The 23,952-nt window shown below is 36.8% G+C and overlaps 2 protein-coding genes across 2 annotated transcripts; both read left to right on the top strand.

Annotated features, from left to right (window-relative positions):
- The first annotated feature begins 1,365 nt into the window (after positions 1-1,365).
- On the top strand, positions 1,366-7,741 carry LOC110695812 (coiled-coil domain-containing protein 96-like). Its single transcript, XM_021873040.1, has 2 exons — positions 1,366-2,882; positions 7,329-7,741. Exon 2 carries the CDS (start codon positions 7,342-7,344, stop codon positions 7,717-7,719), a length of 378 nt encoding a protein of 125 aa, XP_021728732.1. The 5' UTR covers positions 1,366-2,882; positions 7,329-7,341; the 3' UTR covers positions 7,720-7,741.
- Positions 7,742-22,574: 14,833 nt separating this feature from the next.
- On the top strand, positions 22,575-23,236 carry LOC110695850. Its single transcript, XM_021873075.1, has 2 exons — positions 22,575-22,689; positions 22,749-23,236. The coding sequence occupies exons 1-2, from the start codon at positions 22,575-22,577 to the stop codon at positions 23,234-23,236; spliced, it is 603 nt and encodes a 200-aa protein (XP_021728767.1).
- Positions 23,237-23,952: the final 716 nt, after the last annotated feature.

Below are 23,952 nucleotides of genomic sequence, written 5' to 3'. Positions count from 1 at the left end.
TGTTTTTCACAACGTCCTCATGTCTAGCCATGCGATCATACCACGAGTCTTAATAAACTCACCTAATCTCACATGTTGAGTCATCGCACACACTTTGTCTTCGAGTAATGCACTATATTGTTTATGATCGTATATTAGGACCATGCATGCGTCGTTTTCCGTCGTAATAGGAATGAGTGGAGTTTTTCCCATCAGATTTCAAAATTGTTTCTTACACTCTTCCTTTCCAATCTGAGTATTGAGTGAATGCATTAAGTGAGTTCATCCTTACAAAGTACTTGAGTCTAAAATCACTAGGCAATAGTTGGAAGAATAAGGGGAACATCATTCCTTCCTTCTTTTCTTCTAAACAAAGCATCAACAACAACATATTTCTTGTCCCCCCTAGCGGTAACAAGTAATTCATAAGCAACCATGAAGACAAAGCACAAGACAAGTTTCCATACAAGATTTCATGCTTTTTCTCTTCTTTTGTTTCAACCTTCTCCCCTAATAAGTCTAGCATAGGTTCCCGTTATCCATGTGTATTATCTATGTGTCATATTTCTTACCTTTTCCATCAATGAGCATTCCTTTCCTTTGTAATCGATCATCGAATTCATTCGCAAAAAAAAAAAAAAAAAAAAAAAAAAAAAAAAAAAAAAGAAAAAAAAATCAATTACCGAACTAAACACAAGGTACACCAATGACTTGAGGCACCTCTGCAACCCTGTCATTCCCTGTTAACCGTTCAATCACATTCCATTTCTTCATCAACCACTTTGAGCCTCGTCTAATGTTTGCCCTACATTTCTTCAACCCACATTCACTTAACCCTGGGATTGGAAGATGTGTAATTGTATAACATTCAAAAAGCAAGTAAAAAAAAAAAGCAGCAAAGCAACAATAAAACAATGTCTAAAGGCAAGTGTTCCAATGTCTTTGATATGAACACGTCTCAAATTGCGTCTCTCATCGAGTGCTTGGTACTGTGCCTGAGAAACATGAATGCTAAGCGAGTGATGGACCGCATGATCTGAGATTGCCTACATTGATTCAAAAGAATGAAAAAAAAAAGAAATTCAAAAAATGTTGAAAATAAAACTTGCAAAGTCTAATACATAATTGCATATCTTGGGGGCTTCTCTTGGGTCTTAAGCCTTTTATGACTTTCTTTCTTAAACCTTCAGCTTAACCACCTTACAACCCTTGAAAGACCTCTTTGAGGTGTACATACACTTGTGCAAAGTTCGGTTAGAGCTACGTTTGGACTGATTCCTAACGGATACGTAGGCAACCTCACATCGAGGTGCCACTAGTAGAAAAATTGAAAATGCCACCGCTTAAAGGCCACCGGTTTTTGAAAACCGGTGGTTTAAAAAATGGTCGCGCAGAAGGCAAATGGTATTGCCACCGGTTCGAACCGAACCCATGGCAATAATAATTAAGGCCACCGGTTTTAAACCGGTGGCAATATTTGAATAATTAAAAAAATCGCACCCCTTCTTCTTCTCTTTCCCCATTCTCTATACTTAGCTTCACTTTTATATTGCGACCAAACCTCCAATTCAAGCCGCAGAAACAACGCATCCAAACCCTACCACCACACACGCCACCAGTGACGCCACAGCTACCGCACCACCATCCACCACCTCCGAACTCCCTCCAAACCTCCTCCACCACTGAGCAAAGCAGCAAGTAGCCACGGGTTTTATATTATTCGAATTTTCGGGGGAACTTCCTCCACCACTGACCAGGTGCGTGGTCCGTCCACCACCTGTCAGCACTGACGCCATAGCCACCGCACCACCATCCCACAGCCACCGCACCACCATCCCACAGCCACGCACCGTCCGAAATTGAGGCATAATTTTCTGGTAATTTTTTCTGAATTTCTGGGTTTTTTTTTGTTGTTGGTAGGGTTAAAACTTGAGAGAATGCATCTTAAACTTGCAAGAAATTGATTAATTGTTCATGAATTAGGTTATTTTTTTGATTTTTCTGGGTTTTTTTGTTGTTGGTAGGGTTAAAATTTTAGAGAATGCATCTTTAGAAATCAAGAAATTGATTTATTGTGTGTATCTTTAGAATGTAAGAAATTGATTAATTGTTCATGAATTTATTGTATAATTGAAAATATATTTTGAATAATTTTTTTATTTCTTTCACTGTATTATTATTATTATCATTTTGTTGTTGTTGCTTAATTTTTGGTTAATTATAGTATGAATTATTGAACTGTTTTGGAGTTAGATTGAGGAGTAATCCGTTTTAGATTACATTACATAATGATTTTCCTAATGCTTTTAGGAAATATATGGATTATGGAGTATGATATGATATGTTGGAGTGATGTTAAATTGATAGGTTTTATTAGGAAATTTTGAATAAATTAGAGATTATTAGTAACCTTGTTACTTAAATAGTTGAATTTGGTAGTATATTGTTGTTTTAATTTCTTTTATATTATTATTATTATTATCAATTTGTTGTTGTTGCTTAATTTTTGGTTAATTGTAGTATGAATTGAATTATTTTGGAGTTAGATTGAGGAGTAATAATCCGTTTTAGATTACATTACTTCCTAATGCTTTTAGGAAATATATGGATTATGGAGTATAATTTGATATGTTGGAGTGGTGTTAAATTGATTGTTAGGTTTTATTAGGAAATTTTGAATAAATTAGAGATTATTAGTAACCTTGTTACTTAATTAGTTGAAGTTGGTAGTATGTTTAAATGTGTAATTTTAGGTTGTTTTATAGTTCTTGACAAAATTACTAACTTTTATTTTTTGTTTTATTTTTTATTTTTGTAGATTCATATTATTTAGTGAACCACAAGTTTATTATCTTTTCAAGTGGGAAGTTCGAGACATTACATCCATTATACTTGCTATATTGGTATGAACTATAAACTTTATGGAGTTATATTTCTTTCTATTTATCCATTTGATAATACTCTGGCAAGAGGGTTTTCACTATCATTTCCGGTTGCCCCCCCTCTAGGGGTCTGGTTGTCATTTGGGGGTGCCCTTTTCCTCCTTTCTGGAAGAACCTGGGCGAAGTTAGTAAAGTTTGTTCATGATATTACAAGTTGTGTCTTGTTTAATTATAAATAATTACAATAATATGTTGAATGTTTGCATCATCATATGCCTAGATACCCGTTCAAGGCTTTCTCATTAGGAGAAAGTCTTGAATAGTCCCCGGTTGGGACTGTTCTTGAATGTTTACTCTCACTTAGGTGGTGAATGTATGTCTTTTTTCGATTTTAAGGAACATCTTGGTTGTCCATTTCTTCTCCATGTTCTTTGGGTATATATGTGGGTAAGTAATTATCTACATCTTGTACTTGGAGAACTGGGGGGAAGTGCTGCCGGATTTTCCTTAAAATTGGAAAGTTGACATACATTCACTAGTGAGAGTAGACATTCAAGGATGGGATAGGTTGGAGTGATAAGGACACTTTGGAAACATGCATTTGTTCACTATATGAATGGTATATTCACGATGTGTACTTGAAGTTGATTTACATAAGATATGTAGCAATTGTACATTATTGATAATATGTGGCTATATATGTTTAGAGACACTTTCCTAAATGGGAAAGGATCGTAGTTGGATGTATGGTAGACGTGATACAATTGATTTTTGGAATGGGGTTCAAGAGTTTTGCGAGACGGCTTTATCTTATCAGCGCAAAATTGGTGAGGAAGGCCTATATTGTCCTTGTGTTGATTGTAATAATGTGAAGGTGGTCAATAGTGTTGAAATCATTAGAGATCATGTACTTTGTCGTGGGTTTAGACTTAAATACCATGTGTGGATTTGGCATGGTGAAAGTGGAGAGTATAGTGAGGATCTTGATGGGAATGATGTGCATGATAAAAGCAATGAGATTCATGTGGACGAGGAATAGGAGAATGATGAATATGTTATTGATAGTGGTGAGGATGGAGCTGAGGATCATCCAGTGGATGAGGTCAAGGATAATGACGTGGATGAGATGTTGCATAATGTCGAAGGTGATGTGTTTGAATTTTTATCGGAGGCTTCCAAAAAGCCTTTGTACCCTAGGTGCAAAAAATACTCCAAACTTTCTGCCGTGCTAACACTTTTTAACATTAAGTCGAAGCATGGGTGGACGGACGTTAGTTTTACTTCTTTGTTGACCGCATTAAGTGAGATTTTGCCTGATGGGAATGAAATTCCTACGTCTTACTATTATGCAAAGAAGCTTATGTTTCCATTTGGTTTAGAGTATAAGAAGATACATGCCTGTCCTAATGATTGTATTTTGTATCGTAATGAGAATGAACAATTGGAGGAGTGTCCACGATGCAAGCAATCGCGCTACAAGCGCATAAGTTGCAATCCTGGTACGAAGGGACCTCCTGCTAAGGTGTTGTGGTATCTTCCTATTATTCCAAGGTTTAAGCGTCTATTCTCAACACCAAAAGACGCTAAAAACTTGAGGTGGCATGCCGAGGAAAGGAAGAAAAACAGAATGCTGAAGCATCCAGCTGACTCCCTGCAATGGAAGAACATTGATTTGAAGTTTCTGGAGTTTGGTAATGAAGTCAGAAATTTAAGACTTGGGTTGTGCACAGACGGGATGAATCCATTTGGCACTCTTAGTACCCAACACAGCACTTGGCCGGTTCTTTTAGTGATCTACAATTTGCCTCCTTGGTTATGTATGAAACGGAAGTATATAATGCTTTCATTGCTAATAACGGGGCCTTGGCAACCTGGAAATGACATCGATGTTTACCTTGCGCCACTAATTGACGATTTGAGAAAGATGTGGGACGAAGGGGTTTCTTGTTTTGATGCTCATAAGAATGAGGTGTTCACATTGCGTGCAACCCTTATGTGGACCATGAATGACTTCCCTGCATATGGCAACCTGGGTGGGTACAAGGTTAAAGGGAAAAAAGCATGCCCCATATGTATTGATGAAACATCAAGCATATACCTTAAGAATTTTCACAAAGATGTGTATTTAAGGACTCGAAAGTTCCTTAGGCGTGATCACCCGTACCGTAGGCAAAAAAAGGCTTTCGATGGGATAGTGGAAGAGGAGATTGCGCCTAGGCCATTGACCGGTGTTGAGGTTTATGCTCGAGTTAAGGGTATACGAACAGTGTTTGGAAAATTTGAAAAAGCTCCGGTCTCAACAACACTTTTCAAAAAAGAAACAATTTTGTGGAAGCTTCCGTATTGGAAAGAACATGATGTTAGACACTGTCTTGATGTGATGCATATAGAGAATAATGTGTGTGATGCTCTTGTGGGAACACTTTTTAATATTTCAGGCAAAACAAAGGATGGAAAGGTTGCACGGTTAGATTTGGAAGAGATCGAGATTCGTCCAGAATTGTGGCCTCAAGACAAGGTTACAAAGGGGAAGGACCGAAAGGGAAAGGAACCGGAATAAGAATCTGTAAATGTTTCGAAAAAAGGAAAGGGGAAGAGCAAGGGAAAGGGAAAGGCCGCGGATGCTTCAAAGAGTCGAGATGAGGGTAAAGGCAAGGTTGAGAAGAAGTATTTACCACCGGCTTGCTACACATTGTCAAGAGTAGAAAAGCGGATGTTTTATGCATGTCTTTACGGCATTAAGGTTCCATCTGGGTACGCATCTAACATGAAAAGATTTGTATCCTTAAGTGGAGAACTGAAGCTGACAAGTATGAAATCCCATGATTGTCACATGTTGATGCAAGTATTTCTACCGATTGCAATACGTGGTATTTTACCGAGGCACGTGAGGGAAGTTATTACAAGCCTATGTTCGTTTTTCAATACAATATGCAGCAAAGTGCTTGATCCTTGTACACTTGATGCTTTGCAAACGGATGTGGTTGTGACTTTGTGCAAATTTGAGATGTATTTCCCACCCTCATTTTTTGACATAATGGTGCATCTCATTCTTCATTTGGTGCGTGAGATTAAGTTATGCGGTCCAGTTTTCTTGAGGTGGTGCTATCCTTTTGAAAGACACATGGGCACACTGCAAGATAAAGTAAGGAATCCGGCTCATCCGGAAGGAACCATGATTCAAGGGACCGTGAGTGAGGAGATTGGTAATTTTGTGGCCGACTATTTAGCCGTTGCTGAACCTATTGGTCTTCCTGCTTCTCGACATGAAGGGAGACTAGATGGTCATGTCACAATTGGGTCGAAACGAATGTTATCAGATCGAGATCAGTTCTTACAAGTACACCTTTATGTGTTGCACCATGTTGCTGATGTTCACCCATATTTAGATGAGCACATGGCTAGTTTGCGTGATGAATTTCCATCGAAAGGTGAAAGGGCACTAATGCAGTTTCATAATAAGAGGTTTGTGAGTTGGTTTAGTGAACGAGTGATGAGTCTCTTGGATAATAGTGTCACCGATACAGTAAGGTGGCTTGCTTATGGTCCTAGGGATGATGTTCGCTCATTTGAGGGATATGACATCAATGGGTACACTTTTTGGACAGAGGGTTGGGATTTGAAATCTACGTCGTCCCAAAACAGTGGAGTAACGCTTGTGGCATCGTCAAGGGAATTTGCAAGTGCTAAGGATAAATCACCTGTCGATGCAAAATTGTCATACTACAGTCGAATTCAAGAAATATGGGAGCTTGATTATTGTAACTTCACGGTTGCTCTTTTCAAATGTAAGTGGGTTGATATTATCAGGCGTAATGTCAAGTATGATGACTTTACTCTTATAGATCTTGGGCACTTGAATGATAGTGCGGAACCGTTCATCCTATCTTCTCAAGCTAAGCAAGTGTTCTATGTAACTGACCCAGTCGATTCAAAATGGTCCATTGTGCTAGCTGGGAAAAGAAGAATCCTAGGTGTTGGAGATGTTGAAGATGAGGAAGAATACAATGCATTTGATGATTCAGCACCTTTCACTGTTCCTAGACCTATTGCATCAAATGACATAGACGACCAGACATGTTATATGCGGTCAGACCACAACGAAGGAATATTAGAATGAGGTACTATAACAGTTAATTTGAAATTGTAAGCAATTAAAAGTATTATTAAATTTAATTAGAAGTTAGGTAATTTTATGAATAATTTGAGGGAAAATGTATGATATTGTTATCTTAGTTGCTAAATTTTCACAAATTCTTGTTAATGAATGAAGTATATCTCAAAATTGACATATTATGATAGGGTTTAATTTTTTTAGTGTTAACGGTACTAGAAAATAACAAGTTACGTCAAAATGCATCAAAAATGATAGAATTTAATATTTTATATGCTAACATGTATTATGACCTATATGTCAACATTTTTATCTCTTATGGACCTAATATCGTGTTATGTTTGTAATGGCAGGTGTTTATAACTCATGGAGGACGATTATGACCCACTAGTAGAGGATTTGGAGGATGATGATGATGGCTATGAGGATGAGGATGAGGATGAGGATGAGGACAAGGATGAGCCATATGATTTCAACAAGGAGACTGATTTGGGTGAGCCAGAAGATCAGGAACAAGATGCTTTTGAGCGCAGGCTTGATGAATTTGAAATTTCAGCTGAATGTGCGCCTCCTATTGATTCTACAATTGTTGAGATTGTTGGTGAGAACACTATTCCTCAAACTCAAAGCCAAGGACAGGAGCAATTGAACACAGGTGGTGGAGTGGGGGTAAAGGCACCAGCTAAGAGAAAGGGTAGGGGTCAACAACAAGTTTTAAGAAGCCAACCGGTCCCATGGTGTTAGAGTATGACAAAAGAGGCCGACCTACTGGCCAATGGATTCGGAAATATGCAAACCAAATTGGCATATGATCGCGCAAAATCCCCATTACACTTTGTTGGAAGCAAGTACCTCCAGGCTTGATTCAAACATTTTGAGATGATACCAGGGCAAGTGTTTTGTTCAAATGCACATTTACATGTATTACAAATAATTTCACCTAATGTTTGTTTGTAAATGGAAAATAATAATTGCTTGTATTTGTGATTGCAGAAGCTGTTTAATATTCCTAATGATCCCTAGAAGAGAAGGGTGTTTGATTCTTTACTAGCGGAGAGATTCAGAGGCTTCAAGACCCACTTGACCAGTGGATGGATCTATAAGAAAAAGAAACACAAGAAGAAAGCTTCCAAGGGAAATGATGGTGAAGGTGGAAATGAGGAAGATGTTGAGGAATAAGACCCACCGCGGAAAAAATGGCCAAGCGTGACGGAGGACGAGTGGAAAGAATTTGTTATTCAAAAAACTCGACCCAAAGCAATTGTAAGAACTACTAAATCTAATGAGAATTGTATAATATATTGAATATTTTTGCAGTAATGATGCTAACATTACTATTTATGTAGGAAATTCGAGAGCAAAACAAGGCAAATGCATTGCAGAAGGAGTACCGCCATCGTACGGGGGCCAAGACATTTGGTGAATGGAGGCAAACTTGGAAGAAGGAGGGTATATAACCCACTTTGACTCAAGGGTCATCCGAAGAACCCTCCAACTCCATGATCACTACGTTGGTTAGTCGTGCTGGCGATTTCATTTGTTCTCTACATTCCTTTGATAAGGACACCGAAAAATGGGTCATCAATGAACCAGAAAAAAAAAGTGGCTAATAAACTTGTAAGCTATTTGAAACTTTAGCATAACTTTAACATACAAAAACATTATATGTATTCATGTTAACATTTTTTCTTATGCTACAGCTTGAGTACACTACAGAAGTTGTTGAAGGCAAGCTGGTCCCGACTACAGAGAAATACCCTTTCACCTTAGCTTTGGGAAAGCCCTACCATCCAGGCCGGGTATTAGGTATGGGAGGGTCGTTTCTAGGATGGGAGAAGGTGATGTGTTCAGAATACACAAAAATGGGAAAATCTCGAGCAAGTGTTAACTCACCAGAAGAATTGGATGCCAAGGTGGCATCCATCAAGGAACAAGTTCGCAATGAGTTAATAGGTGAATTCAATGCTTGGGCAAAGCAAATAAATTTACCCTTGCCGTTCCCCCCGACTACACCAGTCGACTCCAGTAGTCACCCAAAAGGACAAGGAGAAGATGAGAGGCATGGAGAAGAAGAGATACATGAGGTAGTTTTCTATCTATTAGTTTTGGCCTAGCTAGTGAGTTACGTGAGATCTAATGTGGCATTATTGATTAATTATTGCAGGTTGTTACTCCCACACATGCGGACTCGAGGGAGGTTGATAATCCAACACCCCATGAATTTCCAGATTTAGAGGTGAATTTAGGATTCGAGGGAACATGTTTGGTTTTAACATAGTGAATTTCGTTACATGATCAATTGTGTAGGAAAAGACCCTTTTTGATAATTTCAGTTTTTACAAGTGAATTTCGTTACTGGTGTAGGTAGAGACCGAGTGTACACTTCTAGCCCCGGGGCTATCAAATGGAGGAGAGTTTCAGTTGGTGGCGTATGGTAGTGCACAAGCGACGACTGGTGATACGGTCCTTTTCCAATCACTTAGGCCACAACATTACTCGGTCGGGATCAATTCTTACATTGTTGGGTTCGAAAACATCCCACTACCGGTGCCTATAGTGGATGATGGGATTACTCTTCTTTGGGAAGCAAAGGGTAGCTATGTGCAATGGCCACGTGCTTGGGTGAGGTTGATCAACGAGGTAATATTTATTTTGATGTTGTGCAAAATAACAAATCTGCATGCGTACTTACTAGCTTAAACCCCGACCAAAATTTTTTTAACTCTAATTATCTTTGTTTTGATCAGATTTCGAAAAAAAAAGTCAACCATCAAAGAGAAGGAAGGTGGAGAAGCCTAAAAGCGTTGATCAACCTACAAAGAAGATGAGTGAACAAGGGTCGAAGAGTGAACAAGTGTCGAAAAAGAATTCTTCGAAAGGTTCAGCCATGCAACCTACTCCACTTTTTGGAGACAATGTCCTTCAATCGCTCACTAAGGATTTAACTTTTCTACATAATCGTTTTAGTCATTTGCCTAGTGACGATCCCATTGAAATTGCACTTCCTAAGGCAATGTTCCATTATGATGAGGATGCAAGTGCATGGTTAAACAAACAAGATGTGAAGGAATTTTTAAGAGGTTTCAATGCTTAACATTTCTCTCATTTAAATATTCATGAGGTATGGGCACATTCCACTTAAATTAATTATGTTATTCATATTAGTGTTGTTTATCCTTATATATATGTCAATTAATTTTTCATTGTACATGCACGTAGAGCACTACGGGAGCACTTAAGTGACACTGATTCCCCTAGTAAAGTTGGGTGGTTATGCCCCGAATAGACATCCGAGACTAGAATCTTACACAACTCCCCCGAGGTGATGTATTATGTTAATCATAGTATTAGGGAATCAATGCGTGCGGGAGACAAGTTCATATTCGCCCCATGTTATAAGGAGTACGTTTAACCATGTGTAATTCAATTATTTCTACATTTGAATATATGTTGTACCCTAATTATTGATTTGTTTGTGTATTGTGAATTTATGTAGGTTTCATTGGTTCCTCATGGTGATTTGTCCTGCTAATAACACAATCTTTCACCTTGATTCAGCTCGATCAACAAAGAAGTACCTCGTGATGTCTGTACTACAAAAGTAAATATAGCTACCTAGTTTTGATTATCTTAACCTAACTCATTTAGTAGTCACACTAATCAAATTTGAATTTACTTTCCTATAGTATTATGAAGAAGATACATGGTCGTGCTCCACGGGGTCCTACATGGAAATCACCGATGGTAATGCCACATCATATTGTGATTATCTTAATAAACATTGCTAAAACAATTGTGGATTTTATAAGACGTTTGATTCATTTGATTTGTTCCTATGCTAGTGCCCACAACAAGATAATGGAGTTGATTGTGGATTATACGTGATGAGATTCATGCTTGACATAGCGACTCATTGTACAAACACCATACATCTTGATGAGGTACGACCTTAAACTTAGAAAAATGCTCTTTTTCTGTGATTTCAAGGCTTATCCACCTATAATTAAGTATAACTGACGTGTTATGAGAAAGAACATTGTCATTAGTTAAAAAATGTAGAAAATGGGCTAGTAGAAGTCCTTTAGGCCTTATTTAGGCTATTTAGGATGAAAATGCGACCTTAAACTTAGTAAAATGATCTTTTTATGTGATTTCAAGACTTAGCCACCTATAACTAAGTATAATTGACATGTTATGAGAAAGATCATGGTCATTAGTTAAAAAATGTAGAAAATGGGCAAGTAGAAGTCCTTTAGGCCTTATTTAGGCTATTTAGGATGAAAATGCGACCTGGAACTTAGTAAAATGCTCTTTTTATGTGATTTCAAGGCTTAGCCACCTATAACTAAGTATAATTGACATGTTATGAGAAACAACATGGTCATTAGTTTAAAAATGTAGAAAATGGGCAAGTAGAAGTCATTTAGGCCTTATTTAGGCTATTTAGGATGAAAATGCGACCTTAAACTTAGTAAAATGCTCTTTTTCTGTGATTTCAAGGCTTAGCCACCTATAAATAAGTATAATTGACATATTATGAGAAAAAACATGGTCATTAGTTAAAAAATGTAGAAAATGGCCAAGTAGAAGTCTTTTAGGCTTCATTTAGGCTATTTAGGATGAAAATGCGACCTTAAACTTAGTAAAATGCTCTTTTTCTTTGATTTCAAGGCTTAGCCACCTATAACTAAATATAATTGACATATTATGAGAAACAACATGGTCATTAGTTAAAAATTGTAAAAAAAAATGGGCAAGTAGAAGTCTTTTAGGCCTTATTTAGGCTATTTAGGATGAAAATGCGACCTTAAACTTAGTAAAATGCTCTTTTTCTGTGATTTCAAGACTTAGCCACCTATAACTAAGTATATTAGTTAAATAATGTAGAAAATGCGCAAGTAGAAGTCATTTAGGCCTTATTTAGGCTATTTAGGATGAAAATGCGACCTTAAACTTAGTAAAATGCTCTTTTTCTTTGATTTCAAGGATTAGCCACATATAACTAAATATAATTGACATATTATGAGAAAGAACATGGTAATTAGTTAAAAAATGTTTAAAATGGCTAAGTAGAAGTCTTTTAGGCTTTATTTAGGCTATTTATGATGAAAATGCGACCTTAAACTTAGTAAAATGCTCTTTTTCTTTGATTTCAAGGCTTAGACACCTATAACTAAGTATAATTGACATTTTATAAGAAAGAACATGGTCATTAGTTAAAAAAATGTAGAAAATGGGCAAGTAGAAGTCATTTAGGCTATTTAGGATGAAAATGCGACCTTAAACTTAGTAAAATGCTCTTTTTCTTTGATTTCATGGCTTAGCCACCTATAACTAAATATAATTGACATATTATGAGAAAGAACATGGTCATTAGTTCAAAAATGTAGAAAATGGCCAAGTAGAAGTCTTTTAGGCTTTTTTTAGGCTATTTAGGATGAAAATGCGACCTTAAACTTAATAAAATGCTCTTTTTCTTTGATTTCAAGGCTTAGCCACCTATAACTAAATATAATTGACATATTTTGAGAAACAACATGGTCATTAGTTAAAAAATGTAGAAAATGGTCAAGTAGAAGTCTTTTAGGCCTTCTTTTTGATCGTTTTGACCTAAGTATTTAATTTTTTACATATTTATTACTCACATGTTTAACTTAACTAATTAATTTAATTTATTCTAACATAATTTATATATATTCCAAGTTTTGCAAGGTGCAAAAGGGAGATCCGTTAACAAGCAAGGACCTTAATGAAGTTCGAGACATGTTGGCGTCTTTCATCACCTTCAATTTGTAAATGTGGCATTATTTTGAATTTATACTTTGTTAATTATTAACTTTTAGACTACAATATTGACTAGTTATTAGTATTGTTTGTATTTATGTATATATCACACTTTATTTATTGTATTGCATTTGGTTTTTAATTATAAAAGTCCAAATATATATTTTTAATTCTTGTTATGATTACTAATAATAATTATATTATGGCAGAATTTATAGCAATAATATGGCAGAATATTATAGCAGGATCAGTTGCAAGAATAATTGCAGGCAAAAAAAAAAAAAAAAAAAATTAGATCCCTATTATTGCCACCGGTTTACCGGTTCAAACCGGTGGCAATAGTCAGTGTTCCCTTCAAAAAAAAAACCGCGCCATTATTATTGCCACTGGTTAACCGGTGGCCATAATTATTATTACCACCGGTTAACCGGTGGCCATGAAGACTTTTTCCACCGGTTTTGAACCGGTGGCCATGCGTTGCTTTATTGCCACCCCCCAAATGACCACCGGTTCAAAACCGGTGGCAATGGGGGGTTTTAACCGGTGGTCATTGCACATTTTTGCCTAGTGTGCGGCCACATTCATATTCATATCCATGCATGATCGAGTCAAAGAATATCCAATGCTTACCCCTACCCATTTAGAGCTAGACTTGGGGGCTTGAACCCACATCATTTAGCCTACCTAGCCTAAAGAGTCATCATCTTTGACTCTTCTTACATCTCTTTCCATCACCAAAACCCTTGCGGCCAGCCTTAGTATCACATTCACACACTTCACTCACACATCCATATCCATATCAATCATCCTTCCCTTTAAGAGCCCTTTATCATGAAATCTTGTTTCAATACTGTGCATATTTCATCATATTTAAAGACAACATTCATTAGAAGGAACATTGTATACTTGCTTAGCTTCCTGACCTGAGCAATATTCATTGTTTCACGCATCGCATAATGTGCTGAGAAACATTTATATATTAATGATTTTTAGTCATACAAAGCATATCGTGCTTAGCTCCTTGACCTAAGCAACGTTCATTATGCAATAATCACTTCATCTGTATACGTGCTTAGCTTCCAGACCTAAGTGACGTTCAAGATCATTTCTTTACACCATAAATGATGCTTAGCTCCATGATCTAAGTTCATTCATCGTGTCACATGATGTAATTGTCCTTAGCCTCCTGGCCTAAGGACATGCATCATGCATACATTACTTTCAAGAAAAGTAATTCAATCCATGCCATTCGTTTTGTCTTGCTCAACGAGGAAGTTCAAAAATTCTTTCCTTTTTTTTGCATCTTTTCTTTTGGGGAAGTTTAAGAAAACTTTTTCAAAATTTTCTCATCAAGGGAAGTTCAAAAATAAAAGTTCAGTTTTCACATCTTTCTTTTTCAGGAGAAAGTCAGTACCCTCCACTAATGACAAAAATTGACGGAAAATTTTTGCTTTTGAATCTTCGTTTGCTTGTGTCTGCACACACACATATACACACACGCAATCACAAGTTATACACATGTCATGTCGTGTCAAGTCAAGTCAGTTGGTCAAGTCAATCATAGTCTATAAGAGTCCTTTGGCAAATTTCATTTTGCAGGTCTCAATTACATCCCACGTGCGGGGACAAGCGGACCATCTATAGCCCACGTCCGGGGACAAGCGGACCATCTAGAGCCCACGTCCGGGGACAAGCAACCCATCTAAAGCCCACGTCCGGGGACAAGTGAACCATCTACAGCCCACGTCCGGGGACAAGCGGACCATCTACAGCCCACGTCCGGGGACAAGTGAACCATCTACAGCCCACGTTCGGGGACAAGCGGACCATCTACAGCCCACGTTCGGGGACAAGCGAACCAACTACAGCCCATGTTCGGGGACAATCGAACCACCATCATTTCACAGCGCAAGGTTCTCGATACACAAAGACTTGCAATCTCACCATCTGTCGACTTTCCTCAAGCATGAAAAGTATTATCCGGTGGATTTCTTCAAGCATAGAAAACCGCCAAATTCCTTTGTCGGCTTTCCTCAAGCATGGAAAGCATTATCGGTGGATTTCTTCAAGCATAGAAAACGCCAAAATCATATGTCGACTTTCCTCAAGCATGGAAAGTATCATCCGGTAGATTTCTTCAGGCTTAGAAAGCTACCAAACTCATCAGTCGACTTTCCTCAGGCATGGAAAGTATTTCAACAAAACTTCATTTGGTGGATTCCTTCAGGCATAGGAAGCTACCAAACTCATTTTTCACCGATACACTGGTGTCAGATAAGCATTCTATTCCTTTACTCTTTTATCTGTAGAATTAACATTTTTCTGCAGGTATCGGCGTATAAAGAGTGATTTAGGATTGCTGAATGTCTTAAATCATTATCCTTCCCTATCGAATACTTTGACTATCGTTTTGGAAACTAACGTTTCTAAAAACTCAGTCAAAGTGGGGGCTTCTGTACGTAGACACCTAAAAATGTCTCCCCAAAATCAAACCCGATGATGAACAACCTTTCACCGCCATTATTGGTCGGGTTGAGTATTTAATCTTGGAGTGCTTGAATCTATATTTCCATTTCATAAACAAAACAATTCCTATCCCATTTCCCCAAATCGTAACTTATTTTCCTCTTTTTGTGCCTTTAAACCCAAAATAATTCATTTCGTGTCCTTTAAAATCATTCATTTCGTTACCTTTTTATAAAAACGTTTGATCCAGTTTATTTTGGTCCATAATCTGGGTCCAATGATTGAATAGTTGGATGGGGATTCAAAATATCTTTCCAACGATATATTTTAAGCCCAAATCCGAGTTATAACGAATAAGTTATGGCCAAAATATTAAACTGAGCCCAAACCGAACCTAAGCCCACCTTACCTACGACCCAATGATCACGTGGAGGGTCCAAATGATTTAATCCAATTCATAAACCAATTAGGATTAATTAGAAACTTTTATAAGTTTCTAAAAGATCCTAATTATCCTTTTTGAAAAGATAAGATTAAAGAGTTTGAAATTGAATAAAACACCTTTTTTTGAAAGTCATAATTTTATTCGAATTGAAAGACATTCAAAGATAGACAGATATTATTTTCGTGACTCATAGTTTTTATCCAAATTTTATATGGTTGGGTAACCCTTGTAATTATCTTTCCAATGATATATATTATAATATCAATTTCGAGCTATAACGGAAAAGATATGAATAAAATGTCAAACTCTATCCAAAACTGACACCGTCTCACTATTTCGGCCATATCTTTTATTATATAAAATATTTTAATATTATTCTGATTGGATTAGAAAGTAGACTTAAAGATCTTTCCAATGATATCTTATTCATCTCATTTTGATTTTTGGATCAAAAGATATGATAAAAACAAAAACTGCAAAAACTGTTTTCTATCGAGTTTTATTCCGATTTAATTCGGATCTTATCTTAATTCTTCGACCCCTCTTTTTTCTCTATAAATAGAGGTCATATCACCCCTTTTTCAATCATCAACAATCTTGATCATCAAATAATTCTCTTCTCCCTATTTAGCCTAAACACCAGCCATCCTATTCTCTCATAATACTTCCCCTAAGCGCTCTAAGGAGTCCATACAATACCGGAAGTTCTATACTTAAACCAAGGCGCGAAAGTTATAATTAACTGAGGGTTTGGACCAAATAACTCTATATTTATTTAATTTAATTTAATTTTCATTTGATTTATATTTTTATTGAAGTTACTAATAGTTTATTCATGATGTAGCAATTTAAAGGAACGCGCGGAATGTGAGTAATTAATTAATTTAATTACTCTTATTTTATTTTAATATTGCTAGTATCATGATTAGGTTATTTTATATTTGATTTGACTCACATTATTATTGTCAAATTGCTTCCAATATTAATGAGAATTCTATTATATTTATTGATCACCATATTGCATGTTTAAAGGGAATATGTAATTGAAAATCACGCCTAATAAGATAATTTGGACAACCGGTTTAGGTTCCTTTTTAATATTATCGTTTAACCAAGTGATCACTAATATTTTAGAATTATGTGTTGCATTAATATTAAACCAATTTAGCTTAAAATAGTTTGGAGCAAACTAAATCTTTGTTTGCATGCCTTTGAGATTGCAGGAATCACTTTTCACTATAAGAATCGAGTAGAGGCTAATACGGGCGAATGTGACTCCATGACTCACTTCGTACCATCATCCCCGATCCTCCTTTCGTGGTTCCGAACCATATGGAGTTAGTAATCTCATGGATTATTAATGGGGTGTAACCTTCACGGGTCATTCGTTATCCCTTATTCGTGGTTGCCTTTTATGATCCGTGAACGGTTTACAAGTTCCTTAAAAACTTGTTGGCGGCTCCCTAATTTCCTTGTCCCTAATCGTATTATGTCAATTCCCACTTCCTATGAGTGCCAAGCATATTCACCACATGCTTTAACATAGGCGCACTTCGAGCGACGCCTACGCCTGGTTTTTGTTCATCGAGCTCAAAGTCTTCTGAGTTTAATGTACTAGTTGCCTGGTTTTGTTCATCTAGCTCTCATTCTTCTCAGTTTGAATGAATTTTGTAATATGCTCTTGAATGTATGCAAGTTTGGGTGTATATTAATGTAGTTGTATGCAACTTGATTGCCTGGTGTTGTTGTCTTGCATATAAGGGACTATTATTGATGAATGATGTGTATGAGCATTTGTAGTTGTTGTTCTTGATGACATTTTTTGAGAGAACATTGTTGTGCAGTACATAAAGTACCTCCCTGTTAATTATGGACTGACTTGAGTTCCTTCCTGTTGTGCAGTACATTGAGTACCTCCATGTTGCCTTGCCTTGCTTAATTATGGACTGATTTGAGTCCCTTCCTGTTGTGCAGTACATTAAGTACCTCCCTGTTTCCTTGCCTTGCTTAGTTATGGACTGATTTGAGTCTCTTCTTGTTGTGCAGTACATTGAGTACCTCCATGTTGCCTTGTCTTGCTTAATTATGGACTGATTCCAGTCCCTTCCTGTTGTGCAGTACATTGAGTACCTCCCTGTTGCCTTGCCTTGCTTAATTATGGGCTGATTTGAGTCCCTCCCTCTTGCCTATTCTGTCCCTATTTTGGTTTTCAATCTCTAGTGGAATGAGTCCCTAATTAACATTGTCATGCCCATTATTAATCCAAATGGTGAAGGGACTCAATTGATTAAAATTAGTCCAAACTTTGATTTGCTCCAGTTTTAAGTGTTGTGCACTTACTGTTGAGGTAACATGGTTTGGGTTTTTTTAATGATAAAATTACACCCTCTGATGGATTAGTTACCCTTTGATGACTTTTAGTTGCAACTTATGTGTGCATGATTGTAAATGTGCAAAAAAAGAAATACATAGTAAGAAGACTTCATATCACATTTAAATTACATAACACTACTTTGAAGACTTTAAATCACTTTAAAATAAGCTACAATTCCAGTCCCTTGACAAAATGTCTTCTAACTTGACTGCCTTAGACAAAAACTTCCTAGACACAAAAGTACACATAACCAAAGTTAATAAAAATAACTTACTAACCCATTGTATCAACAAAATGTTGGTTATGTGTGGCAGTCCTGTTGTTAGCTACTCTCCCTCTAGTCTGCATCCACTTCTAACTGATCTCCTTGCTGGTTCTGAGTCCCTTCCTAATTCTGATCTGTCTGGATGAACATGGTGTTGAGGTAGTTGACTGTTTGGTTAATGAGGGCTTGGTTGACCTCCAATTGTTCTGGTAACAACCCAAGTCTTTGTAGTTTATATATGCTTCCCCATATGTGGAATCTTGTATTTGTTACCTCCCTCCACTTTCATTATTTTAACCATACATGTTTGCAATGTTATCCAAGTATACTTGTTTACAATTGCTGGAAATGCATAATAAGCCTCTTTGAGCTTCACTATCATTTCATCTAAGTTTTTAGGAAAGGATTGATACTATAGGGATTTAACCACCCTAAACAGACCCAAATCTAGCACATTTAAATCAGGAGATTATGCTGGTTGGAATACAATTCTGATGTTGAACCCCCCTTGCCTAGTTGCTGCAATAAATTCTTCACCTTGTGGAATTTGATGTGGCCGGGCATTATCTCATTGTATAACCACGACCTTTGGCATGTTTGCAGGCTACTTGCTTACAATGGCTGGTATCACATTGTTAAGCAACATATCCCTAATTGCTTCTCTGTTTATGTTCTGAATTGGCTTTGATTCAAGTGTTCAAGCATCTCTGTTTTTAATTTTTTTTTCTTTGCCATTTGCTGAAACACGAAGGGAAGTATGTCATATTTCCCATCATGAATCAAATAACCCTGTGCATCATACAATGGCTTTCCAATGATGCCCATGAACATAGCTTTTATCTTGAACCTTCTGGACTGTTAACATCTATATGGATCTTCTTCCTTGGGCAAAAGATAAAATCTTCTTGCCCCCGCGTTTATGTAAAACCACTTTTCATCAATATGAATCATATTGCTCATGTCTTCAAATGTTGGATTTGTAGTTGCTAGTTGTATGTGATTCAAAACCCACCTAAGCCTTGCTATTTTGTGATATGATGTCAGTCTTGTCTTATTTGTACTTGTATGTGTTCTGAGAATGCCCTTTTTTTCAATGTGTGGAGGGTGACATGAGAAATGCCAAGTGCAACAGCATAACTTCTCTCAGTTGTTCTGAGGTACAAAGGGACTGATTGTAACCATTCCTCAGTGTACTGCCTTGCTTTTCTGCCACACTTGCCTAACTTCTTGCTCTTGACATCGATAATAGTCCCTTCTGCCAGTTGCTTGCATATTTCTTGAAATAATCTTGTTGCTGTGGACTTGTGAATGCCAAAATGCCTTGCAAATCTGGCTAAAGCACCCCTTGGTAAGCTGCCATTATGCATAAGTTTTAGAATTTCATCAACAATCTCTCTTTTCTTTGCGATTGTAAGTTGTGGCTTCTATTTTCGAACAATTTCTCATGTTGGCCTTGTGCCATAAACTCTAATTCTGCTTTAGAATCTGAATTTTGATGCATTTCTTCATCTAATAGTTGATCCATGCTGAAAACCCCATCATCAATTTCCTCCTCCATTTTTGTATTTTTTTTTTCATTTTGGGTTTTTTTTTTTTTTGGTGTAGAAGAAAGGGATTTTTTTTTTGCTAATGTGCTGAATGCGAAGATTTTTGAAAGAATGCTGCTAAGCTACAATAGAGTATTTGAAAACCTAGCAAATCCGCGCCAAACCCCCTAAATTCGAACAAATCCGAGCCAAAACCCTTTGTTTTCGAGCAAAAAATTGACCCAAAACCCCCCACAAAATTGAACTACAAAAACCGCAGAAAATCGAGCAAAAATACCCTTAATTCGAGCAAATAACATTTGAAAATTCAAAAGATCTAAGCTAGGAGGTTAGATTTTTGTGATCATCGCCGCTGGGTATGGTGGAATGAAAAAGAGAAAAGGAGAGGAGAGAGGAGAAAGAGGAGATCGAGAGAGAAAACGATCAGAAGGAAAAAGAAAGAAAGGAGGGGAATGAGGGGGAAATAAGAGGAACGGTTTTTTTTACAGTAAATTCCCACCGATTTAAACCGGTGCCATTTCATTAATTTGGCACCGGTTTAGTTTGAACCGGTGTAATTTCTATTATACAAAATTCTGCCTAATTTTTTCCCACCGGTTTTTAAGAACCAGAGCCAATAACTCGGTGCGCATTTGAGTTTTTCTACTAGTGATAGGTTTCAATTCGGCTTGGATTGCTAGGGTCATGCATGTTTTGTCTTTCCAGTGTATCTTTTTCTTTTAAGGTAAATGGTGACATTTCTGGTAATGTGATGCCTTCACGTAGTCTTCGGTAGGGAGACCTTATGTAGGGAATATTTCAAGCATTACCCCAAACTTGAACCCCACTGTGATCATATACTTAAGCATGGTGGCGTCCAAACGGAAGGAAGCTAGAGAAAAAGAGTCGCCAACAAGTTTTAGGAACTTGTAAACCGTTCACAGGGTGAAGGTTACACCCCTTAACGATCCAGGAGATCGTTAACTCCAATAGGTCTGGAACCAAGACTGGAAGTTCGGGGATGAAGGTACAAATTCAATCTAAAAGAGAAAGAACCTGCCCTAATAATAGGCCTCTACTTTATTCTTCTCGTATTCATGTGCGCTTTTTGGCTAACATGCAATCATTAGGTTTGCAATCATTAGGTTTACCCTAAACCTGTTTAATCTATGTTGGTTGAATATTAATGCACAAATAAATCTATTGTTGGCGATCACTTGAATTATAACCAAATTAACCCTAAACAAGATTATTAATTATCTTATTAAGCGTGTTTACAAATATAAATTTCCTTTAAACATGCATAAAAGGTGTGATCAAGCAATAACAATAAAAATCATCAAGCAACATAATAATCATAATCATAATAAAAATTAAAAAAAACTAATAATAATCATGTTCAAGTTAAAAATAAAGCATAATAATATTAGTAGATCCTAGGCATGATACTAACAAGATTAATAATAAACCCTAGCATGTCACTAAATATTAAAGATCAAAGCTTTAACTCTAACATGATACTAACATGAATATTAGGAAAAAAATAGGAAGCATCATAACAATCATACTTGATATTAGAAATTTTAGTTATTACCCTAAACATCATATTAGGAAAAGCATCCTAACATGATACTAGGAATCAAAATAATAATCTAAACATGATTTTTGTATCATAATATCAATTAAACAATTAAAGCACTTACTTTGATGCATCGTACCTCTTTCTAATAACAAAATTCACACGTTAGTAACTTCAAGGAAAATATAAAATCAAACAATTAAATTAAATAATTGAAATAGAGATTTGGGAACAAACCCTCATAAATATCAAACCTTTCATGTCTAGGGCGAAGACAACTTCGAACTTGGCTAGGTGTGTCTAGATCTACTGTATGAGGAATTTTGTAAAAGGGAATGTTTAGAAAAAGAATAGAGAGAGAAGGAAAGCTTCTAACTTTTAGAGAGAGAGATGATTGTTTTGAATTTTATATGTAGATGATTAAAAACGGAGGTCTAAAGACGCTATTTATAATGAAAAAAATCCGGATTTGATAAAAACGAATCAGAGTTCGAAAATGAATAAAACACGCCGCTGTCGCCAACAACAGCTCCTGTCGCGCGACAGGGTCTGTCGCTAGGTGACAGTCTGATGTTCGGCGCTGCATGAGATTTTTCCACACATTTTCTATTTTTTGATAAAATTAATTCATAAAAGTCCGTACGAGGGGTAAAATCGTAATTTCACATAAAACACTTCTTTTATTCCAAATAAAAGTCATAAAACTTAATTATCAATCCTAATCCCGTTAGGATTCAAAGGAACCTTCTAGAAGATTCTAGAAAACTATAATCGATCCTAATTGCATTAGGAATGATAGTTCATAATAGGCCCTCCTCTAGATCATTGGGCCGCATATAAAGATCAAATCGGGCCCAGTTTAGTAATTTGACCATAACTTCCTCATTATTCATCGGAATTGGGCTTATAATTTATCGTTGGAAAGGTCTTTTCAAGCCCTATCCAACTACACTATTATTGGACCCTTATCATGGACCAAACTAAACTAGAATGCACGTTTTTTATAAATAGGGTAAGAAAAGAAATATTTTCAAAAACAGAAAGAAGAGATATTTTAATAAAAACATCCTCATCACTAGACTTTTTACACTTTTGCTTTGTTCGATAATAAAATGACGTGAAAGGTATTCATCACTAGGTTTGGTTTTGGGGAGACACAAATGGATATCTACACCCTATATAACCTTATTTATTCTTGTTGTTGTGTCGATGCTTTTTCTGTGCTTATTTCTAAAGCAGCTCAAGAGAAGAAAATTAGTGGAGCAAAATATACCGGTCTGCACCAAGTGTATCACACTTATTTTTTGCTAATGATAGTATTTTATTTGCAAAAGCTACTCTACAGGAATGCTCTAAAATTGCTGATATTATCAGTATCTATGAGAGAGCTTTGAGTCAGAAAGTTAATTTGAGTAAGACGGAGGTTGCTTTCAGCAAATGTGTTTCAGTTGAGAGAAGGAGTGCTATCATTGAGACCCTTGGTGTAAGAGAGGTTGAGAGACATGAAAAATATTTGGGGTTACCAACAATAATTGGTAAGTCCAAAAAAAGCTATTTTTGCCTGCTTGAAAGAAAGAATATGGAAGAATTGAATGGGTGGAAGGAGAGATTGATGTCTAAATCAGGTAAGGAGGTTCTTATAAAAGTCGTAGCTCAAGCCATTCCCACGTATATGTTGAGTGTGTTCAAGATTCCGGAGGGACTTATTGATGAAATTCATACCCTTCTTTGTAGATTTTGGTGGGGATCGAGGGAGGGTGAGAAGAGGTTGCATTGGCAAGTTGGGAAAAGCTCTGTGCACCTAAGAAATTGGGTGGCATAAATTTTAGGGATCTGAAGTGCTTTAATCAAGCCCTTCTTGCTAAGCGATTGTTAAGGCTGCACACAAATGAGTCAACACTGTTACACAAGATTCTCAAGGCAAAATACTTCAAGAATTCTTTGATTCTTGAGGCTAGGGGTGGCTTTAACCCAAGTTTTACTTGGAGGAGCATGTGGGGTGCAAAAGGGCTTCTTCAAAATGGCTAAATGTGGCGTGTTGGAAATGGGACGAGTATAATTTTGTGGTCTGATTCATGGATCAGTGTTGATGGAAAACCGATCTTAGTTCCAAGGCCCAATGGTGGTGATTTAAATGCAATGGTCCGTGATCTGCTCAGTGATAGTGGGGGAGAATGGGATGTTGCACAGGTTACAAATTTGGTTGGGAATGAGTTTTGTGCTCATATTCTTGTTGTGCCTTTGCCTTTGAGAAGCTGCCCGGATTTACAATATTGGGGATACACTAAAGATGGAGTATATACGGTGCGTTCGGGTTATTGGTTGGCAAAGATGGGAAGCAACAATGTAGCAAATAGGGGGGTAGATGTGGGGGTATGGAAGTTAGTTTGGAGGATGAAGGGACCACCAAAGCTACAACACTTTATTTGGAGTGTTGTTAAGGGTGAAGAATTTCTGGAAGATTCGAACATGGCCGAAAGTTCTTCTTCTTGGATGGAAAATTATACACAACAAGTTACCTACGAGAAGCAATCTCAG

Source organism: Chenopodium quinoa, unplaced genomic scaffold, assembly GCF_001683475.1.
Source record: "Chenopodium quinoa cultivar QQ74 unplaced genomic scaffold, ASM168347v1, whole genome shotgun sequence".
In the NCBI taxonomy this organism is placed as follows: domain Eukaryota; kingdom Viridiplantae; phylum Streptophyta; class Magnoliopsida; order Caryophyllales; family Amaranthaceae; genus Chenopodium; species Chenopodium quinoa.
The sequence above is the reverse complement of the archived record's forward strand: the minus strand, read 5'-3'. Positions and strand labels throughout refer to the sequence as shown.